The sequence below is a fragment of the Momordica charantia genome (assembly GCF_013281855.1).
Source record: "Momordica charantia cultivar OHB3-1 chromosome 3 unlocalized genomic scaffold, Mcharantia_2.0 BLBB01000003.1, whole genome shotgun sequence".
Lineage (NCBI taxonomy): Eukaryota > Viridiplantae > Streptophyta > Magnoliopsida > Cucurbitales > Cucurbitaceae > Momordica > Momordica charantia.
Genome location: NW_028275161.1, coordinates 13,917,278 through 13,939,589, shown reverse-complemented (window position 1 = coordinate 13,939,589; position 22,312 = coordinate 13,917,278). Strand labels below are relative to the sequence as shown.

Genomic DNA, 22,312 nt, shown 5'->3' with positions numbered 1-22,312 from the left:
GTCCAATTAGTTGATTTTATCGGACGACCATAAAAGAGACACGTGACATGATTTGATTTGTTGATTTATTTTTTTTAATAAATGTCGATTTTAAACTTGATTTAGGACACGTGTAAATTTAGGATTGGTCCTAAATATAATTTTAAATTGATGACATGGTATTTAATTATTGACCAAAATTTATCATTCAACAATGTTCCTTTCTATTTTGTCATTTGGATTCATCTTTTATGTTGATACTTAATTTGGCCAATTAAGAGAATGAATTATTAGCCTTACTTTTTAAAAGGTAAGTTAAGATAATCAAAAATTCAAATGAATATAATTACTAAGGGAAAGGTAGTTTTAGAGATAAATGACCTAGTTAAGAAGTCTAGACATAAGATCTTACCCCTTGGTTACTTTTGGGATTAATTAACTTAAGGTTCAGTTTATTAATAGGAATATTAATAGCTAGTCTTAACCTTTTAGATCACTTAGGCGTAAGTTGGTTTAGAATCTGAACCAATGTAAAACTGACAGGTATGCTAGGCTCACCTAGCTACTGTTAAATTTCCATTTGTGCTAAGTTGGAGTAGGAATGTTGGATTTTCTTATTATTTTGAATTAGAATTCATTTCAACCTCATTTTATACTGTTACAACCATAAAACTACTCGCTCACTCAAATTTCACCATTGGTTTTAAAAGAAGATTTTAAGTCCCTGTAGAAACGATTTCAAAACATTATCTGTTTATTATTTGTGACGAGTGTGCGTTTGCACTTATCCTTTCCACTATTAAGTAGAGACTCAACACACTATCCTCTTTAATAATATCATTGATCTTAACCATAACTAGTCTTATTAATTGCAAGAATTTCAACATGATCTAAAGAGATAATTGTTATGGTTTGTTTCACTGACCGTCATGATATAGTGCTATTGACATAATATTTAGTTTGACTCTCATTATTATTATTATTATTCTTTTATTTTATTTTTTTATTTTTTTATTATTTTATTTTGTCCCTTTACTTTATTTAAGTAAGTTTTTATATTTTAGTTTCTTAGTTATTTGAAAAACTAAAATTTATTTTATTTTTGTTATTATTGTTTGTTATATTTTATTTTAATAAAAAAAGTTTAGATTTTGTTTAAGGATAATGATTTTATTATTTTTTTAAAGAAAATAGGAGAAAAAATAATTTTTTTTATTTTTAAGTAAACTATTTTCATTTGTTTCTTCATAAAAGCCCCACAAGGTGGCATCTTCTCCACCCTCTTTCTCCAATTTTTTTTTCTCTAAGTTTACTTATTTTAACAGAGTGTACGGTTACTTTTTGTCTTATATAAGAGAGGGGTTTCTGTAGAACAGGACGGGGGATACAGGCATAGCAGAGCAGGAATGGAGTGGTGAAGGCAGTAGTCTAAGGTTTTGTTTCCTTTATTAAGAAAGCACACATCTCTCTCTTAAAGCACCCATTAAAAACCCAAACTTTTTCTTTTCTCATTCCTATTCTTTCTCTCTCTACAACTCACCATCTTTATCTTCTACCTCTGCTCGTTTCTTCTCACCACAAGCACCGCCCATTATTTTCCTCTCTTGCAAGCTCACCTACTCCAGTGGTAAGGGTGACAGACCTGCGGTAGTAGGTGGTGACAGACCTCCGACGACACTACAGAATTTCGGCGGGACAACGACAGTTCTAATAAGCCACTCCGACACCCATGAGCGGCGACATAGTATATCCAACAACGACATAGTAGATCCGACAACGAACTTAGCAGATTCGGCACTTCTTCACGACCTCTAGACTTACTGGTTCTCCTCTTACCATAATATTCAAATTGTCTACGAGCGGCACCAACGGCATGAACCACTCAACCTCCGGCAGCAGATCCAGCAAACCTGATACGTGACAACTCAAGCGAGCAAACCTGATACGTGACAACTCAAGCGATTGGACTATTCGAGTTACAAACCACTTGAACCCAATCGTATAGATGATTTCAACCCGAAAGGTTAAGGATTAGAGGGATTACTTTGTAATCGTTACACTGAGCATATAGAATAAAAATATGAATTCCTAAGCTCAACCACACAAATGAAAACCATATTCTAATTCATTTGTTAAAAGTTTGACAAATAATTTTTTTTTGATAAAATTAGAAATAGAATATTAAATTGGTCATAGAATCGTGGTTACATAGATGCTTTTTATAGAATATCCTTAATTGGGGGTATAAGAGTATTAGCTGAATTAACTTATTTTTTTGATCGACGGGTAATTGATGGAATTACAAATGCGGTGGGTATTCTTAATTTTTTTGTAGCAGAAAGTTTTCAATATGTAGGAGGTGGTCGAATCTCGTCTTATATCTTATTGTATTTAGCTTATGTATTCATTTTTTTATTATTAATTTACTTTGTTTTTTTCTAACAGCATTTTCCAATTTCTCATTTTTTTATATATCGAAATGGACGTGGGGGCTAAAGGTCATTGCCTTTTAAGAAAAAAATAACAAAATTAAAAAAAAATGATAAATTCCTAAAATTTGAGAAACTTTCCTTGCTAAAAACTAAAAAGAATTATTCAAAATCAAATCCTTCAAAATATCTCAAAACAAAAAAGAAAAGAATTCCTAAATTGCTTTGGAGTGAGTGGCAAGGCAAGTTGGAGGCGCCCTAAGGGACTGGTGATGGCGTGGGCGTAGGGAGGCTGGCGCGCGTGGCGATAGGGAGTGTGGTGTGCAGGCATGGGCGGTAAGGGGCATGCACATGGGTGCAGGCGACGGGCGAGGGTGCGCGCGGGCGATAGGCAGTGTGTGGCTGAGGGGCGTGCGACAAGGCGTTGGTAGGAGGATGTGCAGCGTGGGCGGTAGGGCGCTCTTGCAAGGTTAGCAAGGTATATGCGTGGGCGCACAAATGAGAGGCGACGAGATTCATAAGCTCTCTAGATAGTAGCTGAAAGACCTTCGGCGCAAAAATATTAGATAAAAATATTTAGCCCAAAATGAAATATTCAATTTTTTTTATTAGTCCATTAAAATTTCTTATAAACCACCATAAATTTTATAATTTACCATAAAATAGTTTCCTTTCCATGAAAAGTTAAAACAAAAAATTTTAACCCTAAAATAATAACTACAATTTTACAATAACAAAATAAGATGCTTGTTAATATAAAATACTAACAATTTTGTGAATGAAAATAAGATTAATTAATTTTAATTATTAATAAAATTATAAATTGTATCCTATCCTATGGAAATGTAAGCTGCATTCCTACTTAAGCAAATTTTTTTCTGCATTGATATGACAAACTAGACTGCAAAAGAGTATTGAGAGTTATTAATAGATAAGGCTGGTGAAGAAGAACGTAAAAAAGCATGATCATAGCTTGGTAGATTTGGGAAATTAGGAACAAATCAATTTCCAAAGTTCATCCATAAACTAGGACATTCAAACGGAGATTGACAAATGCATAAACAACAATGCAGGTAGAAACACAAATCCAAAAGAGAATTCAACAAACAAGAAATTGCACCTCCTGACAAGGCGAATTTGAGACAATACAGAAGCTCGATGGAACCCTCCAATATCAAATTCATGGAAATTAAATACGGATGCAGCATGGCGAGCATATACAAACACCAATGAGATTGGCTGGATTGTAAGAAACGAGAAAGTAGAAGTCATTAGAGTAGGATGTAGAATTACAGGAGATGGAGAGATGTTACTTACTTGGAGGTGATGACCTTTTGCAAGGACTTGCATGCGATTCAACAAGAACATCGTCGACCAATTCACCTAGAATCCGACTCTTTCGAAGCGATTCATCTCGTTCACGAATAGTTTCAAGACTAAATTGAAATTGTTTCACTTCTAAAAGGAATTTGACAGATGATGGGAGATATGGAAGTAACCTCAATAAGACATATTAGTCGAGAGGCAAACAAGGTGGCTCATGGTTTAGCCAGACAAATGTTGGAAAACGATTTGAAGGGATGGTGGAGTTGTCAAACTCCTACGTTGGCTTAACAATTTAGTTTTTTCAAAACTTGATTTATGTTGAGTTGTATTCTTCTTATTTTTTGGAAAAAAAACATTTCTAATTTAAATGAACTTTAAAACAAGGGTAATCATATAAAACAAAACATATTTAATCAAAGCTTTTATACATTCATGATATTGAAGAAAATAACAACATCACTGTGCAAACAAATTTGTTCGAAGGATAATCTTGCATATATAGTTACAAAAGCATTACTTATGACAACATTTGAAAAATTGGTGCGACTCAAGAAACTTAAGTGATGTTTTTACGAGGGGAGCACAATATTATATGAATTATGTATTATTTTTCATTCACTACGATTTTTTTTTCATTGAATTTTTTTTCCTTGTAAGGTTTTAATCGCAGCCACTATTTCACTTCCTCTTATACATTTGAACTAACCCAACTTGGGTGTCAGCACCCGGTCGATCGACGGTCAGTTTGGGAATTTCTCAAACCGTTAGTCGTCGGCCGGCTAGGAAAAAATCTCCAAAACGGACTGACCGACCCATTTATATTCTAAAAAAATTATATATAAAAAAAAAAGAGGGTTCACGCCTTCACGGTTCAGCGCCTTCCTCCCCTCCCTCACTTCTGTAGTTCTGTTCTGTTCTTTCCCTCTCCCTGTAACCCACCTCGCCGCCGCCGCGCAGATTTCGCAGCTCCCAATCGGCGCCGGACATCCATTTTCAAGCTGAATCCGAGTTCGGGAGAGTAAGTTCTTAATTTATATTATATGCTTATTCTCCCCTTCCATGGCTCTTCTCTGAGTTCTTTCTCGTCACTTTGAACTCTTCTCGACTCTGTGTTACCCATTGCCCAAGTAGAACCATTCTCCCCTTCCATGGCTCTTCTCTGATTTCTTCGCACTTGCACCCAAAGCAAACACTAAGATTTGTTATGGACTCTCTAATTTGGGTTGATTTTCAAGTTGGATTAATTGCACCCAAAGCAAACAGCAGAAGTTGTAAAAGAAAGGAAAAAAGTCGGTTCGTTCAAAGCCGACCGATCGAACCGATCGATGTGACCCTAGTTTATTAATGAAATTCCGTTTAAGAAAAAGGATTATTTTTCTAAATTTTCATTTTTTGTGTACTCAGGGGAATAAGAACTAAACTGGGTGTTTATTACCTTAAAACTGAACTGACCTGACCAAAGCCAAACCAACGTACTATTAGAAAAAGAAACGCTACTTAATTTAATCACACACCATTTTCAATATCTCAGCCGCTGAAGGTAGGAACTACTAGGTTAACTTGGGCGAAGCCACTCTCTCCCCCAGCCTCGGGTATTTCTCCAATTGTCACTCTAGATTCCAAGTTCAGTGTTTTCCAGTTATCTATTTGGTTTTCTTGCTGCAAAGTTACGAGTGTTTGTTTTTCTTTACAAGTCAACATCTTTCTCATTTCTTGCCCAACTCTGCAGATTGAATTGTGGGGAAATTCTTGTTCTTTTGCACTCTCACTGCCATTTCTGAACAAACCCTATTCTTCAATTAGAGTGTAGTGCCGCCATGGATGAGGTCTGTGAGGGTAAGGACTTTTCGTTCCCTAAGCACGAGGAGGAGGTGCTTCAGTATTGGTCAGATATTAAGGCCTTTGAAACCCAGCTCGAACGCACCAAGGACCTTCCTGAATACATTTTTTATGATGGGCCTCCATTCGCCACTGGTCTCCCACACTATGGGCACATATTGGCAGGGACCATCAAGGACATTGTGACCCGGTATCAGGTCATGATCGGTCATCATGTAACTCGTCGCTTTGGTTGGGACTGCCATGGATTGCCTGTTGAGAACGAGATTGATCAGAAGCTGGGGATCAAGAGGAGAGACGATGTGTTGAAGATGGGGATTGACAAGTACAACGAAGAATGCAGAAGTATTGTCACGAGGTATGTGGAGGAGTGGGAGAAAATTATCACGCGCACTGGACGCTGGATTGATTTTAAGAATGATTATAAGACAATGGACTTGAAGTTCATGGAGAGTGTTTGGTGGGTTTTCTCTCAGCTCTACGAGAAAGGTCTTGTCTATAAAGGTTTCAAGGTTAGTTGGCTTATAATCCATCTCTATTTACACAGTTCTGGCGAATATTACTAAAGACTACTTGTATTACTCTGACTTGCTTCATCGTTCTTTCATGACATTTTTTTGGGTTGGGGGGTGGGGGGAGGCAATGCTGGTTCGTGAGGGTCTTCATAACCTGGGGGACAATTCAGTTTGTTTGATGAGATATAGGATTTGGAGGTTGTCCTCAATTCTTTTGATTCACTGTTATATTATTTTTGCAATTGATCATCCAAGATATATACATGATGTGATTATGATTGTTTGAGAGAATGGGAATTTGGAGCAGGCAGCTGGGTATGTTATTGCATTGAAGATTTATTATCAAGTCATTAGTTGTTGTGTGGGAGTTGGGAGAGAAATATATTATATGGTTTTTTTTAAGGAGATGATACATGCTTGGGTTGCATTGCATTGAATTGGACTGTGTGATCTGACAATGTCATGGGCTCATGTTTATTATCCCACAATAGAACATAATGTTGTGTAAGCAATGTTTTAAAAGGCTTTTGAGGCTTACGCCTTGAGGCCCGCCTCGAGGCAAGGCTCTAACTTTTAGCCTCAAGTCTTACGCCTTCTTTGGACTATAAGAGGCTTACGCCTCGCATAGAAGAGGCTTACGCCTCTTTGAAAACGCACTGAGGCTTAAAGTATACGCCTCGTGTAATGATTACAAGAATACTATTAATTTTTCCAATTCTTAAAAAATATCAAGGTTTTTTTTGTATGGAATCCTAAGCAGGAGTTGTAACAATTCAATCTATTACTACTTTTACGACCTAGACTTTAAAAATAAAAAATATTGAAGACAATAATTTATAGAATAAGTAAGTTCTATTGGTGATAATAGTAGTGATGTTATGATGTTTTTTTAGAATTTTTTAGTAGTGATGTTATGATGTTTTTTTAGAATTTTTTTTTCAGTGACAAGTAACAGGTGGATATTTTGATAATTTTATATAACTATTATGTTTGGTAATACTTGACCACACAAATTTAGGATTTGTTTAATTCTTTTAATTAAAATTGAGGCTTACGCCTCATACCGCCTTGAGGCTTACGCCTCGCCTTTTCAAGAGAAAAAGCCTCGAGGCCGCCTTTAGCCTTTTAAAACATTGTGTGTAAGAGCACTGATGTATGTGATTTTTGATACTTTCATTCTTGGGTTGATAATGTTATTTTTGATACTTGCTTGGGTTGATAATGTTAGGGGTTCCCAGAATAATAAAACGTAATGTTGTGTTAGAGCCTGATGTATGTTGTTATTATTATTATTATTTTTTTTATAATTACTCTGTATTGAAAATTTGTAAGTAAAAGTGTCTTTTTTTTGGGGGGGGGGGGGGGTGTTAGGAAGTCAACTTGGGTTTAAGTCCTTTTTATAATTACTCTGTATTGAGAATTTCTGTTTCAGACAACTCTTTTATCAGAAGAACTAGAATATTTTTTGTACATGAATTTTTAAATTAATTTGACGAAGATAAAAAGAGTATAGAAAAAGATTTCATACTGGATTTTGTTATGATGGGCTTTGTTTGTTTAGTGAAGGTAATACTATTATTTATTTATTTATTTAAAGAAACCGAACTTTCATGGAGAGAAAATGAAAGAATAGATAAAGAACATACAAAAAAAAAAGAGCTCGACAAATAGGGATTAACCTATAAGAAGGGGCCCAATAAAAGAATTATAGTATTTTCTTACTTAGTCATGGTTTCTAATTATCAAGGGCGTCTTTTAGCCATCATGGTGTAGTCTAAAGGGGTCAATAAGGGTCCATGTAAATAGCAAATGGCTTAGAGGAGAATGAGTTCAAACCATAGTGGCCACCTACTTAGGATTTAATATCCTACGAGTTACCTAGGCAACCAAATGTAGTAGAGTCAAGCGGTTGTCCCGTGAGATTGGTTGAGGTGCACGCAAGCTGGTCCAGACACTCACGGATATAAAGAAAAAATTATCAAGGGTGTCTTTGTTATATCTGGTAGGTGTGAGGCATCCATCTCAATAACATCACATATTACCAAATTTTTGTAATGTTAACCAACAGATGAAGGGATAGTACACATTTAACTTATTGTTGATTTCTTATCCGTTACTACTACCTTGTGTACACTGGAGTGAGGTTCAATCTTTAATCCAAGATCTTTTTCCAATGTCATGGATACTACATTCCTGCAACTCCTATTGTCTATGATACAAATGCATAGCGTTACCTTGTCTTGAATATTATGCACCTCTGTGTACAATTAGGATATGATTTTGGTGTTAGCAAGTCTTTGTAAAACACAGACCACGTGCTTCCCCTCATCTCCTTCTTCTCAACAGGCTGCTTCTTTAGTGATTTTTTCATTTACCTCCTCATGCTCATGCTTGGTCTGCTGCTTCTATTATAGTGATTTGCTTTCTTTGTTTGGCAATTATTTGATAAGTGGCCTGCTTGGTCACATCCAAAGCATTTTCTTGTGTTAGGTCTTGAATAGGTACTGTTTTTGGCCCTCCACTGGTTTGAGCAGCATGCCATTTGGTTTTAATGGATATTTCTTGTACTACCAATGAGTTTAAAGCTCTAGTGGAAAATTTTCAGTTATCCATCTATTGCTCTCTTTGTTCAGCCCCTCCAAGATTACTTGCCTATTATCTCTTGAGAGTTGTCTTTCCATTTTGATTGTCCATTATTCTCACTCATAGACCATACACCAGGCTTCTCTAATGGAAGAATCTTTTTGGCCGAGGAGGGCAAATAACAAAGGGAAAGACTTGTATAAACTTGCTACTTATCGTTGGATTGGAACATTTCTTTTTAACATGTAACAATCATCTCCTTTTGCTTAAGCTTAGGACAAGTTTATTGCTATTGTTGATCCTACCTAACTCATGCACCTGATTTCAAGTTGTAAGCCACCAGTACTTTTTTTTTTTTTTTTCCTTCAACTATTGTGATGTACTCAGGTAGATTGAAGAGATTTTCAATATTTTTGATCATCCTCCAAATGTTAACCTCCATATCTTATATCCCTATGAATGAAGATAGCTCTACTTTCATCTTGTCATCTTGGTGTTTTGCAGTCCAATTTAGAATCACAGAGTCACCCCTTCCTCCATTGTCACTATGCAACATCCTTCTGGAATGAGCTTTTATCATCATTCAATTGGTCCACGGTTCTTCCTAATGACCAATCTTCTCTCCTCACCACCAAATTTTTGGGGTATCCATTCAACAAAGAAAAAAAGCTTCTCTGGAACGATTTTGTTTGAGTATTCTTTTGGATGACTTGGAATGAAAGAAATCAAAGGATATTTGAAGATCCCATTTGATCGTTCTTTTGGTGCTATAGTTTTATTGGCATTAATTGGTGTAAATTGTCCCTTATTTTTCATTTCTATAGCTTAAACACTCTTTTGTCCAATTGGAGAGGCTTTTGTAATTCCCTTGGATTGGGGTTTTCTCCCCCATTTTATAATTTTATACATCAGTGAAACTGTTTCTTAAAAATAAAATTCGTGAGTATCCGTACAGCTTGTGCATGAACGTTTTTTTTAGAGAGTTTTGAAGGGTTATCATTCCAAAATTTTGCCTAAGGCCACATATCATCTTGTGAGTTTTGAAGGGTTATCCTCTAAAATTTGAGAGAGTTTGAAGGGTTATGTTAATGTTTTTTTTTTTTTTGAATGAAGTTTGAAAGGTGTTAAACATGAAGAAAAAGATAAAAGTAGCAAATTTTGAAGGTATCAAATTAGAATTGAGAGTTTTTTTGTCTATGGTTTTAAATATTGAGAACCTCCTTTTTCGAGAATGGGGCGTTAGTATCCGACAAATTTATTGTGAAGCCGATTCTTGTGCAGATTGGCTTGCTAGCCAAACAGTGTTTCTTCCCTTAGGTTTACATATTTGTGAAGGGTTAGTCTCTTTTTCTCTATTGATTGCGTATGTAATGAGGTCTCCATGCCCCGTCTTGTCATTTTTTTCATCTTATCATTTTTTCTTAGTTTGATGGGGTTTAGTCCCATTTCCTTCCCAAAAAATTAATAATTAAAATCTAGAGAAATTTATATGACGGATTGAATATGGGTTTTATATTTAATTAAAGATTTTTCTCAAGAGAATTATATTTATTATAGTTTGTATTTTCAATATCATAAGAACAAAATCCTTGGAAAATATATTATTTTATATTCCAAAGTACATTTATAAGTAAAAACTAATTAAATAGATAACAATATTATATTATATTATATATACTAGTATATGAAAAATATGAGGCCTTCTAAGATTTGGGACCTTAGGCGATCGCCTCACTCGTCTATACCTTAAGCCGGTCCTGCCAATAGGCCAGACCATGGTTATGAATCAATTTGATAAAAACAACTTGAACCAAAAAGGGGAAGCTGGTTACGAACAGCTCAAGTTGCCTTTTTATTTTTTAATTATTTATGGTGAAAGGTATTCTTAAGTACATGAAATGATACAGTTTTGTAACAACACCATGGTAACAACAGGAGTAAAATCAGCCGATTACAGAGAACATATAAAGAATACATTCTACATCATAATGGTACACTTTTGCTGATGTGTATGTTTATGCTTCCATGCCTTTTTTCTTATTCTGCTGTTTATGTTTTCAACTATATTGGTAGTTTGTCTGATTTCCTGTGAAAGGTTTTCAAGGTACTGGAGAACTTTTATTTTTATTTAACTGCAATTATTTTAATTCATTATTGGGTATGAGTTCAATTATAAATTTGTTTGTATCATTGCTTTCCTTAGGTCATGCCATATAGTACTGGTTGCAAGACACCACTTTCAAACTTTGAAGCTGGTCAGAGCTATAAGGTTTGTGACTTTTTGTTCGATTGGAAATTATCCTTGCAATACACATGATTTAAATCTTCTATTTTATAGATCAAAACCATTGACATGTATGTTTAGTCAACCTTTTCATGAATAATTTTCAATGTCTAAGAGTACAACCTTATACAGGATGTTCCTGATCCTGAAATAATGGTAGCTTTTCCAATACTCGGGGATCCCCAAAATGCGGCTTTTGTGGCTTGGACAACTACTCCATGGACCCTTCCGAGTAATCTTGCTCTTTGTGTTAATGCAAATTTTGTCTATGTGAAGGTCAGATGGTGTAAATTTATTTTATCTTACTTTTTTGGTGGTATTAGCGAACTTATAATTAATTTGATCTTAAGCTCTCTATACCCGAATTTGGCTCTGTTGTTGTTTATTTTGGACTTTTAAATTTAACTTTGGATAAAGTGTATGCAGATGACTTTTGTTTTACATCCTTGGATTAAAGATTCAGATGCCCTTTGAAATGTTGTCTTCTTTGTTTCAACCTTGTATATATTACTTGAGTAGCCATATTATCAAGTTTGACACCAACGGCTAGGCAAGTATATATATAGGTGCTTAGTGCTGCTGCTTTTTCCTGATACGTATATAGAGGTGCAAGAATGCATTGTTGTGCACCTTTTGGAAATACCATTAATTTGGCCGAAAGACACATTGGATACCAGGATACAACATCTTCACCTAGCATCAATCCCTGTCAAGAAGCTCCAATCAACGCTTCATAAGCATTTCAAACTTAAAAGAGCCTTCTTTTTCTTCTTTCCTTTCCATTCATCCAGTAAGTCACTATGATCTAGACCTGCATTCCTCCCACATAAGCAGCCTGATTTTCAAATATACACTGGTTGCGAAGTAGAAAGCTTCCCTTTTTGTATCTAGGCTTTCCTTTGGGGGAAGTTAACACACAATCAGCTTTTGGGATCCTTTTGGTGGATAAGATGAAAACTAGACTTGATATATGGAGAGGTTGTTGCTATCTAAGGGAGGTAGGTTAACTTTGTGCGCATTCCATATTAAATAGCTTTCTAGTGTATTATTTTTCCAAACTTGAAGGCCCCTGCCAATGTAATTGACTCCATCGAAAAACTTTTCATTTGGAGTGGAGGTACCTACAAATAGGGGAGTGATTTGGTCAAGTGGAAATGAGCTTCCTGCCCACGCAACATGGCGGTTTAGGTGTTGGTTTCTTGAAATAGGTGAATATTGCTGATTTGCCCATGAAGAAGATAGCCTTTGGAGGAAGACTATAACAACCATATATGGGGTGGAATCTAATGGTTGGTTGGCGAAAATAGCAAAGGGGTCCGCTAGAGGGAGGCTGTGGATGGTGATTGATAAAAATAGGCATGGTTTTCTCAATTAGGTTATGTTTAAAGCTTCGAATGGGAGAAAAATAAGGTTCAGGGAAGATGCCTGGTTGGATTCTACTGCTCTCTTTCTGAATTTGTAAAAGGATTGCCTAATAGCGAATTGTTGGGTGGAGTCAGCTTTTTCTTTGGATCTCTTTGGATATAGAGATTTATATATAGGCTCTTTTCATGGAAAAACTTGATCTTTTCTACATAGGGCAGGAATGGATAGATTTTGTTGGGGAAAGACAAGGGTAGTGGTATCTTCTCAGCCAAATCTACCTTCTCCCTTCTCACTTCCCTTTTGGCTAGGCTGAAAGCTCTGATCGTAACCATTATGGGTGGCTCATTGGTCCAATGGGACTAGGAAAAAGTGAGAGGGAATGAGTTCAAATCCCATGATGGCCACCTACCTTAGGAATTAATTCCTTTGTGTTTTCTGGCATCAAATGTTATAGGGTCATTCTCGTGAGATTAGTCGAAGTGCGCGTAAGCTGGCATGGACACTCATGGATATCAAAACACAAAAGAAAAAAGCTCTGGTGGTAAATTTTATTTGCAATTTTAAGGTCCCAAAGTTATTCCTTTGGTACTTCAAGTCTAAATATAGTTTAGAGTTTCCAACGACATTACCTCCATTGGTACCTTCCCCCCTCTATTTGCAGCATGTGTAATTCGAATGAGGAATTGTTGGATCATATTTTCTTACATTGTTCTTTTGTATCGAGGGCTTCGTCCTATGTTATTGTAGAGATCGGCTTTCTTTTTGTCTCCTCTACAAAGTTGATGATTTGATAGTGGAGAATTTTGGAGGTGTGATACTTAGACGAAAGGCTTATATTTTTGGAGTTGTGTGGCTCGTGCCCTTTTAGTTGATTGTGAAAGAAAAGAATGGTCGGCTCTTTGTAGAGAAAACAACCTCGGTGGATTCTTTTTGTGATAGTATATGACACACTTCTTCGTGGTGATGCACAAACCACAAGAACCAGCCTGTTTATAAGCGATTGTAAAGCTCTTACTACTTAGTACTTAGTATTTAGGTTGATACATTTTTGCCATGAGAAAAGAATTATTAAGGGGGTTTAAGTTGGGAACTAATGATGTGGAGGTTACTCACCTACAATATGCTGATGATATCTTGGTTTTTAGCCCTTTCCTTAAACAGAATCTGGAATTGTGGTGTTTGATTAATTTCTTTATGTTGGCATCGGGCCTCTCGCTAAATGTCACAAAAACAGCTTTGATAGGAATCAACTGCAGTCCCTCAGAAACAGCTGTTTGGGCTTCATCTTTTGGCTCCAAGGTAGAGAATTTCCTGTTTTTGTTTTCTTATCTGGGCTTTCCTCTTGGGGGAAATCATAGAAGAAAGTTTTCTTGGGAGCCTCTGCCGGAGAAAATGAGTAAAAGGCTCCATAAATGGAAACCACTCCTTTCCAAAGGAGGAAGGCTAACTTTGGCTCAAGTTGTGTTAAATAGTATCCCCCTTTATTATTTCTCGATTCTAAAAGCTCCTGGAGTTGTTATTAAGGCAATGGAGAAATTGATTCAGGATTTTATCTGGAATGGAGGCACCCATAGGCCTTTGGTAAATTTGGTAAAATGGTCTTGGACAGCACTGCCCACTAGGCAGGGGGGCCTTGGAGTTGGTTCCCTTGAGTTGAGGAACAAAGCTCTTTTAATGAAGTGGCTTTGGCGATTTGCGGTAGAGGGAAAGGCTTTGTGGAGAAGGGTTATTGCTGCCATTTATGGGGTGGATTCTCATGAGTGGTTCATTAGAAGCAACACAGGCTCCTCGATTGGAAGACCTTGGATAGATATTGAAAGCACTCGCAATGTTTTTATGAATTTTGTAGCTTTCAAGGTGTCTTCGGGAAATAGAGTCCTTTTTTGGGAAGATACTTGGGCAGACTCCTCCCCCCTTGCCACTGTTTTTCCCAAGATGTTTATGTTGTCCAACAAGAAGGGTGCACCGATTTCAGAATGTTGGAATCCTGTTTCTCTAACATGGGATTTGGCTTTTAGAAGAAACCTCTTCGACAGAGAGCTAGATAGCTGGACTACTTTTACTGAAAAGCTGGATGGAGTGCTGCTAGGGCAGGGTCAAGACAAAATGTGGTGGAAGGAGGATCCAAGTGGGGTTTTTTCAACTAAATCAGCCTTTTTGGCCCTGACTTCCCCTCCTCCAAAGATTAATATTTCCATTTCATTACAGATTTGGAACTTTAAGGTTCCAAAGAGAGTTAAAGTGTTTTTGTGGTCGATGTTCTATCGAGGGATTAATACTGCCGACAAACTTCAGCGTAAACTCCCCTCCTGGACCCTCTCACCTTCGGTATGTTTGTTATGTAGCAAGGATTCTGAGACGCTAGATCATCTTTTCCTCCATTGCCAGGTGGCTTCTTCAGTGTGGTTTCACTTTGCTTCCATTTTGGGAGTGTTTTTTGTCTCCCTGAAAAGATAGATGACTTTATTTCAGAAGGCTTCGGGAGAAGGCCCCTTAGGGATAAAGCTTTTATCCTTTGGAATTGTGCAGCTAGAGCGTTACTTTGGCTTTTGTGGAGAGAAAGGAATAGTAGACTTTTCGAAGATAAGAAGTCCCCGGTGGATTCTCTTTGTGTGAATATACAGCATACAGCTTCTTGGTGGGTTTTTTGTAATTACAATTTTCAAATGATTACATGGAATTGGAAAGTTGTGATTGTATAGTTCTTTGGGGAGGGTTTTCTCAACCCTCTGCCTTTAGGCGGTCCCTTTTTCGAATGGAATACATCTTGTATGTTTCTTATTAAAAAAAAGTATTTGGGATAGGGTAATCTTCACCCTTTGCCCTTAGGCGGTCTATTCCTTTTGTGATTAATACATATCCGTTTCTTATGAAAAAATTGTTTCAGCATGTTTTTTTTTCTTCTTCCTAAAAACTGAGATTTTTTTTTTTTTGCATTTTTTAAGGGGGTTGCTAAGCCAACCCTTTTGCCTTTCTTTGAGTCTAAAGATGATGCAATTTCAAAGAATTTCTAGAATAAGAAGGATAAATAAGTAGTAGCCTTGCATTTTGATAAATTATTTGTGATCACTAGAATACACTCTTTGGACTTTTATGATTGGAGAGTTATTTTCATAATAATTTTGAAAGAAATTTCTTGGAATTGTTTATTTGTCCTTTTGCTGTTGATAAAACTTTTCTCAAATTTGGAAATTGTCAAGCTGTGGGAGTCTTGGCGTGTGGAAGAAGGTGGAGAGGCTTGCATATTTTGATTGAAAACAGATGTGCTTATAAGCATGATAAGGCAGAAATAATTGAAAGCAATGTGGGTTGGACCTAAATAAGAGACTTGTCTCTTTCTTTGTGGAATAAGGAAACCTTTGAGTTTATTGGTAAGGAACATGGAAGCCTTATTAGTATCTCTAATAGTATCTCTTTAATACTTCCTTATGAGGTTCGGTCACTAAGGCCTTTTGTAATTATCAGTTAGGTCTCATTCTTTTGGATTGGAGCCCTTTTATTTAGGGGTTCCCCTTTGTTGGGCTGTTTTTTTGTATGCCCTCTTTGTTTTTTTGGTATGTTTTTCATTTCTCTCAATGAAAGTTCTGTTTCTCATTAAAAAAAAAAAAAGAAGTGATGCAGAGGTGGTGGTGCATGATTCAGCTCTTGATAAGCTGGTAGTTTAAATTTCAGCATTCGTTTCCTTGCCATCAAGAACAGAACTTTTGACGCCTCAAATTCCCAAAATGTTAAGAGACATGTTTTAGACTATTCTACTTTTGTTATCTAGAATGAAAGTCAGTTGCTTTTCAACCTTCTGTTGGATGAATTATGATGGTACTTAAACTTCTATTTTAACTTTTACGTGTCTTCTTATTGGATGAAAAGACCAGAAATTTTGAGTTTCTTGAGTAGAATGATCGGTTGAATAGTGCATTGGATTTTTTGAGAGATAAGAAAATTAGGTAACATGAGCAGTCATCTAAGGATATGATCTCTTTTTACACTATAAGCTGCAAAGGAAATGTCCTACATGGAACCTCTCCCCTGTTTGTAGTTTGTCTTAGAAATGGAGACTCGGTGGATCATCTCTTCCTCCATTGTTCTTATGCTACAAGTGGCTGGTCTTTTATTGCTTCTCAAATAGACCTTTCCTTGTGTCTTCCTAGGAAAATTGATGATTTTATTGTTGAGGTTTTCGGGGGTGCTATGTTAAAAGGAAAAGCTAGTGTCTTATGGAATTGTGCTGCTCGTGCTCTTATTTGGCTCTTATGGAAGGAGAGAAACAGTCGGATCTTTGGAAACACATCGTCCTCGATGGATTCTTTTTGTATGAATATTAAGAATGTTGCTTCGTGATGGAGTGTTTCCCACAAAAAGTTTTTTTTTGTAATTACAGCATCCAACTTATTCTCCAAGATTGGAAACAATTGATTGTATAGTTTTGAGGGGAGGGTTTTCTCTACCCTCCGCCTTTTGGCTGTATCTTTTCGGGGACGTACCCGGTACCCCTTTTCTATTACCTTTTTAATGTTTCTTATAAAAAAAAGGGGGTTGGGGGCATTTATGATGATTCACACGCTTTAGATTTAAACTCTAGAGCTGTTTTATATGCCTCTGTCAACAATGCGCTGAATGGTGCTTTGAATATGGTTGGTGAGAAGCTGGATGGATCGATTGACGCTTTTAGTACAGTTGGAGAGAAGTTGGAATGTTCAAATTTGGTTGGTGTGATAGGGCCAATATTAGTATGGCTACTTCCAATGCTGTTTTGCATGCTTCTATGATTAATCATTGATTGCGGATGATTTCAACACTTTCATTTTGATGAGCATGACCTATCAGAACCTGCCATTTTGAAGAGATATTAGTCAATTTTGAATTGACTTTACTTGGCAGGTATATAGATAGGTCATGCTCTCTCTTCGTGCTGTTGTGGGGGATGGTCAAAATACTTATTTCTGGGAGGATTCGTGGGTTGGTGATAAACCTTTGTGCCTTGCTTTCCCTCGGCTTTATTTTCTATATGAAAATAGGCTTCTTTCGGTGGTCGAGATTTTGAATCTTGGGGGGAGTTTAATTCCATTTCTTTGGGCCTCTCTCGTCCTTTGACGAATCGGGAGTCTTTAGAGGTGTCCGAGTTGTTGGTGTTGTTGTCTGAGGTGTCTTTATTTGCTGGGAGGGAGGATGTGAGGGTGTGGTCCCCCAACCCCTCGATAGGTTTTTCTTGTAAATCTTATTTTGATGTTTTGATTTCCCTTTCTCCTTCTTCCCCTTTGACCTGTTGGTTCAACTCTCTTTGGAATATTAAGATTCCGAAGAAGATTAAATTCTTCGGGTGGCAAGTTTTACTTGGGAAAGTCAATACTTTAGATCATATCCAAAGAATGTCTTCCTTTTGTCTGGGCCCGCAGTGGTACGTTCTCTGTAGGAATGCCTCTGTAGATTTGGAGCACTTGTTATGGAGTTGTCAATTCGCTCAGGATGTTTGGCTCCGTTTCTTTGATTGCTTTGGCTTGTCTTGGGTCCGTTCCAGAGATTGTAGAGGGATGATGGAGGAGGTGCTGTTACACCCCCATTTTCGTCACAGGGTCATTTTTTGTGGCAGACCTGTTTTCTGGCTGCTATTTTGGGGATTTGGTTAGAGAGAAATAATAGGCTGTTTAGGGAGCTGGAGAAATCGGTTGATTATGTTTGGGATCTCATTAGATTTAATACTTCTTTATGGGGCTCTGTTTCTAAGGCCTTTTGTAATTATCCGTTAGGTCTCATTCTTTTGGATTGGAGTCCGTTTCTTTAAGTGACTCCTCTCGAGGTTGGTTTTTTTTTGTAGGCCCCTTTGGTTTTGTAGAGACTAACGTTGGAGAGAATCCAATATGATGTATTCTCATTATTAAAGTCTATATATATAAGTCTATATATATAGACAAATATACAAGATTGACCTAATCCTATAAGGAGAAGGTAAAGGACAAATTAATATTAATACAAGAATATAAAATATACTAATATATACTCTAACAATCCCCTTCAAGTTGGTGCATATATGTTAATCATGCCCAACTTGTTAGACAAATACTCTATTCGTGCTCCATTCAATGCTTTAGTAAAGATGTCTTCTAGCTGATCTCCAGTCTTCACATACCCTGTAGCCACCAATCCTTGCTGTATTTTCTCACGTACATAATGACAATCAACTTCAATGTGTTTGGTTCGTTCATGAAATACTGGATTAGATGCAATATGAAAAGCTGCTTGATTATCACACCAAAGTTTTATTGGAGTGGTGATGCCAAATCCCAATTCAGTCAGCTGATGTATCCATACTAATTCACACACCGACTGTGCCATAGCTCTATATTCTGATTCAGTACTCGAACGCGACACCACGTTTTGTTTCTTACTTTTCCAAGAAATTAAATTACCTCCGACAAATACACAATATCTTGAGGTTGATCTTCTATCTTCCTTAGAACCTGCCCAATCAGCATCTGAAAAACATTCAATATTAAGATGACCATGGTCTTTATATAACAAGCCACGTCCAGGAGCACCTTTCAAATAACATAGAATATGTTCCAATACGATCCAATGGTCAGTCGTAGGAGAACTCATAAACTGACTCATAATACTGACTGGATAAGCTATGTCTGGCCTTGTAACCGTAAGATAATTCAGCTTCCCTACTAATCTCCTATACTTCTCAGGATCTTTCCACAACTCTCCTTCCTTTGTAAGTTATAAATTAGGTATCATTGGAGTATTACGCGGCTTAGCAGCTAACTTTCCTGTTTCAGTTAACAAGTCAAGTACATACTTTCTTTGTAACAAAAGGATCCCCTTCTTGCTCCTTGTTACTTCAATTCCTAAGAAATATTTCAACATTCCCAAATCTTTAGTATGAAATTGACCATGAAGAAAAGACTTGAGTGATAAGATGCCTGATGAATCATTACCAGTAATCACAATATCATCAACATATACAACTAGTAAGATAACGTCAGACTCAGATCTTTTATAAAAAACAGAATGATCTGACTTACTCTTCTTCATTCCAAAATTCCCAATCACCTGACTGAATTTTCCAAACCATGGTCGCGGACTTTGTCTCAACCCATATAAGGATTTACGAAGGCGACATATCTTTCCATTCTTCCCTGAGCAACAAAACCTGGTTGTTGCTCTATATAAACTTCTTCTTGAAGATCACCATGGAGGAATGCATTTTTAATATCAAGCTGATGCAAGGGCCAATGGTGAATAGATGCCAATGAAATGAATAACCTGACAGAAGCCAATTTAGAAACTGGAGAAAAAGTATCAGAATAATCAATTCCGTAAGTCTGCGCATATCCTTTAGCAACAAGGCGAGCTTTCAAACGGGCAATTGATCCATCTAGATGAACTTTAACAGCAAACATCCATTTACAACCGATAGGTTTCTTTCCTGCAGGAAGGGACACTAAATCCCAAGTACCATTGTCATCTAAGGCAGTCATCTCCTCCAACATAGCAGCCCGCCAACCAGGATGAGACAAAGCTTCATGAACAGTTGTAGGAATAGATACAGATTCAAGGGATGCAATAAACGAACAAGTAGATGATGATAAATGGTTATTTGAAACAAAAGAAGAAACAGGATAAGTACACTTACGCTTACCTTTTCGAAGGGCAATAGGAAGGTCATCACTTGTTCCTGGATCCACAGGCAAAGAAGCTTCTGGTATAGGACATGAGTCCGTAGGAGGTTGCCGACGAGAATAAACTTGAGTAATAGTGGGGAGAGAAGGATCGAGCGCAGAGGGAGATGGATTGCTAGGAAGTTCTTCAGTAGAAGTAGAGACAATAGAATAGACAAGAAATGTATCATCTTCCTGTGACTGCTCCCCCATATATACTCTAACAGGTTTCTTTTGTTTCTCTTTTCATTCTTCTCAATGAAAGTATCGTTTCTTATTGAAAAAAAAAATAGATAGGTCATGCTCTTCAAAATCTGCCAAGCGAAGTCAATTATAACTTTTCCTGGTTGGTTTGATGATGTTAGGGCTGGTTTTTTGGTTTTCTTCTGGTTCTGTTTTCTTTTTGGGACTGTTGTACCTTACTTACGTGTTTTGTTAATTGATAATCTAATGTAATGGAAAAAATACCAGGTTCGCAACAAGGTGTCTGGAAAAATTTTTGTGGTTGCTAAATCTCGATTGTCAGCTCTACCTGTTGAAAAACCAAAAGTGAATGCACCAAATGGTTCTACTAATGTTTCTAAAAAATCAAATCCTAAGACAAAGGGATCCTCAAATTCGAAAACAGAAAACCCAGTGGAGGACTCATTTGAGGTATTGGAGGAAGTGTTGGGAGCTTCTCTGGTGGGTAAAAAGTAAGCAATTTCATTAATATTAATATGTTTCTAGATGATTTTAGCAAAGCTGCTATACTTTTTTCGTTTCCTGCATGTTAATGAAATTGTAGCCACTATAGCGTTGAAGGATTTAAAAAAAATATTTTTTTTCTGCAGATACAAGCCATTGTTTGATTACTTTAAAGAGTTTTCCGATGTGGCATTTAGAGTTGTTGCGGATAGTTATGTCACTGATGATAGTGGTACGGGTATTGTTCATTGTGCTCCTGCATTTGGTGAAGATGATTATCGCGTTTGCATTGAGAACCAAGTAATCAATAAGGTTTGTGTTTATTATTAGTAAGTGTTGTATGACTCCACATTACATGATTGCTGATGACCATTAAAGTATCGATGGATTACTTGATGTAATTAGCATTTTGAAGGTCAACCAAGCTAAGTCTCCCATTTTGTTTGTGTTTTAACATTTTTTATTTTTGAACAAAAAAAAATGAAACTTTTCATGGATGTAATGAAAAGTGTTCAAGGATACCATCTCTCAAAAGGGAGAAATGGAGAAATTAAAAAACAAAGCAACAAACCATAGGGGAAAACAAATGCTTCCCAATTACAATAAATATCATTGAGAGAATAATGATTAAGAAGTAAGATTTGGAGCTCCAATGAGACAATTTAATTTTGGCTAAGTAAAAAATCGCTCTCTCCAAGCAAGAGATTTGTCTTTAAAAATCCTCAAATTACGTGCATGCCAAATTTGGGTTCATGGACATAAAAGTTGTCCCAACTGTCATGAATGGAACAATTCTGTTTAGTAATTACACCAAAAAGGCAAGAAAATTTACTTCTTAAAGAGGATTTAGTGAATTACCCAACCACACATCATTCCAGAAGTAAATTCGCCTTTCAGTTTCCACTCTGAAAAAGGTATGCTTAATTTACTGATTTCCACAACTTTGATATAGCAAACCAAAAACTTTTATAAAGACATTTTAATGATTGTTTGTTTTTAAAAATGAGTGTATTCGTTTCTTCTCTCTCTCTTTTTTTTTTTTTTTTTTTTATATATATATATATACTTTTAAATGACAAACCATACTTTCGTGAAGGATTAAATTAAAAAGGAAAAAAACTAAATCAAAGGAGCCAAAACAAAAGTCAATAGCATTGCAGAAAAGGGACTCCAATTGTTTTTAAGGACATGTTACTCTACATTTTCATTTCCTGTCTTATATTTGCTTGTGTTTTTGCCATTTGCCTATAGGGTGAGAATCTGATTGTTGCAGTCGATGACGATGGTTGCTTTACGACAAAGATTACTGATTTTTCTGGACGTTACGTCAAGGATGCAGACAAGGATATAATTGAGGCTGTGAAGGTACGTTCCTTTTTGTACACTATAAATGTTCAATTTCAATTATTATTTCATGGAATATATCTAATCATTACATCTAGAGAGAGAATCAAGACGTGATATGAAAATTCTTATAAACTGACCTAGGAACTCTTTGGTTATGTGAACCCTAGCACACAAATAGAAAACCAATCAATTAGATATAATCATACTTTTTTTTTAATCAATTATAATTAGATACAACCATACAAGCCAAAGCAAAAGCTAGAAGCGGATTACCTCTTTCCCATATTACCTCTTTCCCAT

General features: G+C 36.4%; 1 protein-coding gene across 4 annotated transcripts in view; it reads left to right on the top strand.

Annotated features, from left to right (window-relative positions):
• The first annotated feature begins 4,602 nt into the window (after positions 1-4,602).
• LOC111024543 (tRNA synthetase class I (I, L, M and V) family protein) overlaps positions 4,603-22,312 on the top strand; it is a 32,080-nt gene continuing 14,370 nt past the window's right edge. Inside the window, exons 1-7 of one of the 4 annotated variants that reach the window (XM_022302249.2) lie at positions 4,603-4,752; positions 5,464-6,085; positions 10,875-10,940; positions 11,088-11,231; positions 20,450-20,673; positions 20,812-20,977; positions 21,917-22,030. In XM_022302249.2, the coding sequence (XP_022157941.1) occupies positions 5,552-6,085; positions 10,875-10,940; positions 11,088-11,231; positions 20,450-20,673; positions 20,812-20,977; positions 21,917-22,030 (1,248 nt within the window). In that variant the 5' untranslated portion in view covers positions 4,603-4,752; positions 5,464-5,551. Of the gene's footprint in view, positions 4,753-5,166; positions 5,358-5,463; positions 6,086-6,223; positions 6,287-10,874; positions 10,941-11,087; positions 11,232-20,449; positions 20,674-20,811; positions 20,978-21,916; positions 22,031-22,312 lie in introns of those variants that run through there. The other 3 variants (XM_088121316.1, XM_022302250.2, XM_022302251.2) reach the window with 3 other exon arrangements.